Source organism: Hemiscyllium ocellatum, chromosome 3 (genome assembly GCF_020745735.1).
Source record: "Hemiscyllium ocellatum isolate sHemOce1 chromosome 3, sHemOce1.pat.X.cur, whole genome shotgun sequence".
NCBI classification, from domain to species: Eukaryota; Metazoa; Chordata; class Chondrichthyes; order Orectolobiformes; family Hemiscylliidae; genus Hemiscyllium; species Hemiscyllium ocellatum.
Genome location: NC_083403.1, coordinates 8,643,011 through 8,650,049, shown reverse-complemented (window position 1 = coordinate 8,650,049; position 7,039 = coordinate 8,643,011). Strand labels below are relative to the sequence as shown.

Genomic DNA, 7,039 nt, shown 5'->3' with positions numbered 1-7,039 from the left:
CCCTCCCCTATCAGCGTTCCGCAAAGACCACTCCCTTCGTGACTCCCCCGTCAGGTCCACACCCCCCACCAACCCAACCTCCACTCCTGGCACCTTCCCCTGCAACCGCAGGAAATGCAAAACTTGCGCCCACACCTCCTCCCTTACTTCTCTCCAAGGCCCCAAGGGATCCTTCCATATCCGCCACAAATTCACCTGCACCTCCACACACATCATCTATTACATCTGCTGCACCTGATGTGGCCTCCTCTATATTGGGGAGATGGGCCGCCTACTTGCAGAACGCTTCAGGGAACACCTCTGGGACGCCCGGACCAACCAACCCAACCACCCCGTGGCTCAACACTTTAACTCTCCCTCCCACTCCACCGAAGATATGCAGGTGCTTGGACTCCTCCATCGCCAGAACATAACAACACGATGGTTGGAGGAAGAGCGCCTCATCGTCCGTCTGGTAACCCTCCAACCACAAGGGATGAACTCAGATTTCTCCAGTTTCCTCATTTCCCCTCCCCCCACCTTGTCTCAGTCGATTCCCTTGAACTCAGCACCGCCCTCCTAACCTGCAATCCTCTTCCTGACCTCTCCGCCCCCACCCCACTCTGGCCTATCACCCTCACCTTGACCTCCTTCCACCTATCACATCTCCATCGCCCCTCCCCCAAGTCACTCCTCCCTACCTTTTATCTTAGCATGCCTGGCACCCTCTCCTCATTCCTGATGAAGGGCTCTGGCCCGAAACGTCGAATTTCCTGTTCCTTGGATGCTGCCTGACCTGCTGTGCTTTAACCAGCAACACATTTTCAGCTCTGATCTCCAGCATCTGCAGACCTCACTTTTTACTGCAACAGGTGAGGAGCCAGGCCCCAGTCAATAGCAGCAACAGGATAGAGGCCAGGCCCCAGTCAATTTCAGCAACAGAAGAGGGGCCAGGCCCCACTTAATAGCAGCAATAGAAAGTCCAAGCTCCAGCCAGCAGCAGTGAAAGGTCACTCACTCCAGGTAGATACAAAGAGAGGGCCCAGGTCCAACTGGCAAAAAAGAGAGACTCCAGAATCCAGTCAGTTGCAAATAGACACTACAGGCTGTAGGCCCCAATCAGCAACATTAACTACATGTGGTTCCAACAACATTCCTCAGTCTGTCATAGCCAACGTGCACCTCACATCGTCATAGTTTGCTTTCTTCAGGACCCTAGGCTCAGAATCTACTACATTATTCTCTATCTGGATGAAGAATGCTATCATACTATGGTCACTCATCCCCAGTGGACCTCACACTACTAGAATGCCAATTATTCCAATCTCAGTACAAAATAACCAGCTTGGATGTCCTGTTCTCGAGTTGGTTTCTCCATATATTGTTCCAGAAAACTATCCCATATTCATTTCAGAAATTTCTCCTCTAAGCCATTGTTATTAATTTTATTTATGCAGATTAAAGCCGCTCACAATTACAAATGTTTCTGTTTTGCATGTCTCTAATTTCCAGTTTAATGCTATTCCCAACATCACAATACATTTGAAGATCGATACACAAACTCCACTAATGTTTTGTCCCCCATGATGTTTCTCAGCTCTAGCCATACAGATGCGACATCATCAGAACTAATATCCTTGCTCATGAGAAATGCAACTGCACTGTCTTTTTCTTTTTGTCTGTCCTTCTTAAATACTGAAAACCCCTGAATATTTAATTCCCATTCCTGGTCTCTATGCAATAATTTCTCCATAATCCTGGCAAAATCATACCATTTTCATCTAGTTGCACAACTGATTGATGCACTTTATTGCAAATGCTCCATTTATGGCTTGTCTTTTTAACATTACTTGCCCTGTTCCGATTATTTTTCACTTGTGGCCATGTTTAATAATAGGCCTTGATTTATCTGCCTGTCACTTTTCTTATTCCTCTTTCTGTCTTTTGCTCTAATTCTTGATTCCCTTTCATTTGACCCCTTGCATAGATTTTCATTCTACTGCCATTCTAGTTTAAAGTTTCCCCAACAATTCTAGCAAATATTCCCCCAGCCATCAGTCCCAATGACTAGGTGTAACTTGTCCAGTTTGAATTGGTCCAATCTGCCCCAAAACCAGCCCCAATGCCCCAGGAATCTGAAACCCTCACCGTTGCACCCTTCTTCAGTAATATATTCTTCAGATATATCTTGCTGTTTCTACTCTTACAACATGTGGCATCAGTTGTAATCCAGAGATGGTTCTTGTCATTACTTCAATGAAGATCTGGAGTATTCATTCTGAAGGCCTTGCTAACATTTATTCTGAAGAAATGCTTACAGTTAGTGAAATAATTGAATGTGGAGTTGAGAAATAAGACAATAAACAATTTCATCTCAAGCATCAATGAATTTATTGAATATTGAAATAATGGATTGCCTTTGTGTTGACAAATATTTTTTCTTATTCTGACAAGTAGATGTGGATAAGATTTGTGCCTTGATATTTAAATTCAGTGGCATTACTGTTAAATTACCTTGGGGTCTAAGACGCTGTCTGGCCCAACTGGGCATCTGCTGTTTTACTTGATATCACAGAGCAGAGCTGCCCCTCTCAGGATCCAGTGGTCAGGTGGCTGGACTGTTTTCAGACAGAGGGCAGTTATAAACGTCAGGTCTGTACGTTGTGGTTTCTTGTAAACTGGACAGATATACAGTTTTGGATCCTTGGGTGCGGTGGAATTGATGGCAAATATATAAATGACAGGTACCATTGTAAAGAGAACCTTGGCAGTTGATTCAGTCAGTCGAATATTTCTCCGATCCCAACCTGCTCCATCCAGGTAAAGGCCATAGATATACACTCCCTCCTGCCAGGCAAGCAGACAGAGGCTGAATGTTAAAACATCGGATAAAAGATTAAAGCATTCATATTTAAAGATCAAAGGAAGGTAATTTGTCCAATTTTAAAAATCACACAACATCAGGTTATAGTCCAATAGGTTTAATTGGAAGCACTAGCTTTCGGAGCACTGCCCCCTCATCAGCATGCTACTGTTATTTGGCAATAGTCCAAAGGCTAATATACTAGAAAAATTACATCTGGTAAATTTTAAATTAGATTAATTAATAAAAAACAATTAATAACCTTCGGTGTTAGTGATCAAGAAGCTACTGGATTGTTAGGAAAACCTATCCAGTATTATCCAACAAAGAGCTCAAGCACATACAGTCAATGGGAATGAGAGAGAAATCTTTCTGCTGGTTGAAGGAAAGTAGCTGTGATCATTAAAGATCAATCATCTTAGTTCTAAGACATCTCTGTTGGTAACGCTTAGGTATCCTCTGCCCAATCATCATCAACTGTTTTATCAATGTGCTTTCATCCAACTTAAGATTAAATTTTCACTAATTATTGCACAATAGTCCCTACCACTAGCAATTCCAGGTACTAAAGCAATCTGACCTTGTATGCAGCAAATCCTACACAATCATCAAGGGTCTGGGTGAAAAATAGTATTTGCACTACACAAATGGCAATCGACTTCCATTTCCAACAAGAGAGAACCTCACCATATTTCCATCACATGCAATGATTGCTATCACTTAACTTGACATTCATCCTATATCTACATTCTGGATTTATCATTAGTCAAAAACTGAACAAATCATACAAATGCTGCTATAAGAGCAGTTCAGAAGCTAGCAATTCTTTGGTGAATAACTTACCTTCTGGCTTCTTGTCCACCATCTACAAGGCACAAGTTGGACCACTATCCACTTGCCTGGATGAGTGTAGCTCATACAAGTTACAAAACAATCAATAGTAGTTAGGACAAAGCTGTCCAAAGATTGCCCGGTACCTATTTCCACCACAAATACACAGTGGCAATAATGCGCACAATCTGGAAGATGCACTGCAGTCTTTGCCAACTATCCTTCAACAGCATCCTCCAAATGTGATCTCTATGCCATTGATATGCTTATGCTTTACTTACTTCTCAAGAACACTCTTTGTAAGTGCCCATCTAAGTAACAATATGGAACAATATTAAAAAACACACAACACCAGATTTTAGTCCAACGAGTATATTTGGATGTACAGGCTTTCGGACTGCTGCTCCTTCATCAGGTAGCTACGAAAGCTTGCACTTCCAAATAAACATTTTAGACTATAACCTGGTGTTGAATGATTTTTAACTTTGTCCACCCCAGTCCAACACTGGCACTGCCACATCATGGAACTAGATTGCCACTCCTTTACTTTTGCAACAGGGTTAAGGCCAGAAAACCATTCCCAACAACTTTGGGTGTATCTACATCACCCGTACTACTGAAATTGAAGGAGGCAGTTCTTCACCATCTTCATAAGGCCAATTGTGAAAAGACAACAAATGTTGGTCTTCTCAGAAATGCTCATCTCTCATGTACCAACAAAAAAACAATACAACAGACTTACAGTATGCAATTGATGATTCAATGTTGCATACCAATCGCTCTCCAACTTCCCAATAATGAGGTCCAATTTCAATCTGCATTCTTCTGAGCCCTTCCCTCCAAACTCCGTCCTTACTTACCTGGCTCTTGATGGTTCCCTGGCAACAGTCTGGGAAAAAAACCAGTCTGTTATCACCCTTGGTGCCATACTGATCCTGAGACAGGCTCCTGAACTCATATTAACCTTATTATGACCAATTATTTCATTCTGCATAATTATTATGAATATGTGCTACCTGAAATATTAATTTAGATAATGATTATATAGCTGTGTCATGGAATTTTTCGAAAGGATACTTTAAATATCGTATATCATGCATTTTATTGCCACTGTGCACTCTTGATGGAAAGAAAATATAAGGTGCTGTGTGGGTTTTAGACTGGGAAAAAGCTGTTGACTTGATGATTGACTCTCAGGACCTGACTTATGGAAAGTACATTGGATATAGCTGGGCAAAAATGTTGCATTTGTAAAGAACAGAAGCTGCTAGCCTGAAGACTCAAGTTAGCAATACTTCCAAGAAATTTGTGAATGTAATAAAAACTACTAGATTTGAACACAGACAGGGAGATCATTTGCCAAGAGCAAAAACCTTTGCTCTCCTTATTTTCTTTGAAACGCACTGAAAGCCCTTGTCACTGCAAGTTTGGGTTCCTAAAGATTCAATATATCCACCATCTCATGAGAAGCTAATTCAGACAGCTAAACCTAACCAGCTCAGTTCCAACAGTTAGTGTACAGAGTGACTTTGGCTAGGACCAAAAGTTTGGACACAATCTGTTCATTTATTTTTTCTGAATTTACTTTTTAGTTAGTCAAAATACTTTGAGATGACACACGTAGCAGTTTTAATTCTTTTAGAGACTTAGAAGTTGAGTTTGTGTATGTTGTTTTCAAAAGGGATGTTAACATTTTGTTAACTATCTTGCAATTTTGCTTGACTTGAATAAGTTTTGGTTGTAATAAATCAGTTATTTTCTTGTCAATTTTTATAGCTAGCTGATTTGTTTTTTGTGATACTGCGCTTTCTACAGTCATGTGCAATTGACAACATTGCCAAGAAAGAGAATCAGTTCACCACTCCTAACAGGATCATAACAGTAACATTAACTGACATCAGTTGGGCAGCATAGTGACTCAGTGGTTAGCACTGCTGCCTCACAGTGATAGGGACCTGGGTTCAATTCCCACCTTGGGCAACTGTCTGTGTAGAGTTTGCATGTTCTTCCCATGTCTGTGTGGGTTTCCTCTGGGTACTCTGGCTTCCTTCCACACTCCTAAGGTGTGCAGGACAGGTGAATTGGCCATGCTAAATTGCCTGTAGTGTTAGGTGGGTTAGTCAGGGGTAACTATACGGGGAGGGGTAGGTTTCTCTTTGGAGGGTCAGTGTGGACTTGTTGGGCCGAAGGGCCTGTTTCCACAGTGTAGGTAACCTAATCTAATCTGACCACAATGATTGGGGAGGCAGAAGAGCAGGGTAGAGAAGGAGAGGGAAAAGGAAGCAGAAAGAAAGTGGTAAAGGTCAGAAAAGGCTTTTACTTTTTGCTTTTTTTGACTCATATTTTGTAAGGTTTTTTTTCATGGGATAAATTAAAACCAAGTATTGGAGGAACAGCACAAAACAGTGACCTCACAGTAAAACTGGAAGTTCATTGGTTGGTAATAATTGACATTTTGAATATCTGTTCTAAATTGCTTTCAGATTAAAAGTAAATAGAAGAGATATTTTACAAACCAAAAACCAAAAGACCAGCAGGAAATTAAAACAAAGCTAATTAAGAATTAAGCAAATGAAATAGAGATGCAGAACAGGGTAATGTGCTGTACTGTACAATATGAGAGCCGGTGGATCCCATTGTGGTTTGTTGTGGCCACATCTGTAGCAAGTGTTGGTTGCTTAAGGAATTTCAGTTTGATCGATGAGCTGGAGTCTGAGCTTTGAACACACCAGGGAGGAGGAAGAGTTACCTGGATGCTGTGTTTCAGAAGGCAGTCACATCCCTTAGATTAACTACCTCAAATTTGGTCAGTGATCAGGGATAGGAGGGTGTGAGGCAGGTAGAGGGATCCAGGAAGTAGTGCTGAAGGATTTTCAGCCCTTGTCTAACAGGTTTGGGATTCTTGCTCCCTGTGTGGATGAGAGTTGGAGATGTAGGGAGGATAAACAAAGTGACCATAGCACTATAGGACAGGGAGCTTTCCAAGAGGTGGGGGGACAGAAAAGATAAATGTAGTTGTACTTGGGAACGGTATAGTCAGCGGATTGGATACTGTCCTCCACTGTAGTCAAGGTCAAGAGTCCCAAAGGCTGTGTTGTCTGTTTGGTGTCCCTGGTTATCTCATCTGGGCTGCAGAGGAATGTGTAGTGGGAAGGGAAAGATCCAGTTGTTGTGGTCCACATAAATTTGATTAGGTTCCTTTGGGCCCAACCAATCCACACTGACCGTCCGAAGATTAATCCACCCAGACTCATTTCCATCTGACGAATGTACCTAACACGATAGACAATTTAGTATGGCCAATTCATCTGACCTGCAATTCTTTGGACTGTGGGAGGAAACTGGAGCACCGGAGGAAACTCACGC

The 7,039-nt window shown here is 42.0% G+C and overlaps 1 protein-coding gene across 1 annotated transcript in view; it reads right to left on the bottom strand.

Annotated features, from left to right (window-relative positions):
- Positions 1-2,538: 2,538 nt before the first annotated feature.
- LOC132834281 (dynein axonemal heavy chain 8-like) overlaps positions 2,539-7,039 on the bottom strand; it is a 1,170,382-nt gene continuing 1,165,881 nt past the window's right edge. The window contains exon 92 of the mRNA XM_060853001.1: positions 2,539-2,826. Within this exon, the coding sequence (XP_060708984.1) occupies positions 2,539-2,826 (288 nt within the window). The remainder of the gene's footprint in view (positions 2,827-7,039) is intronic.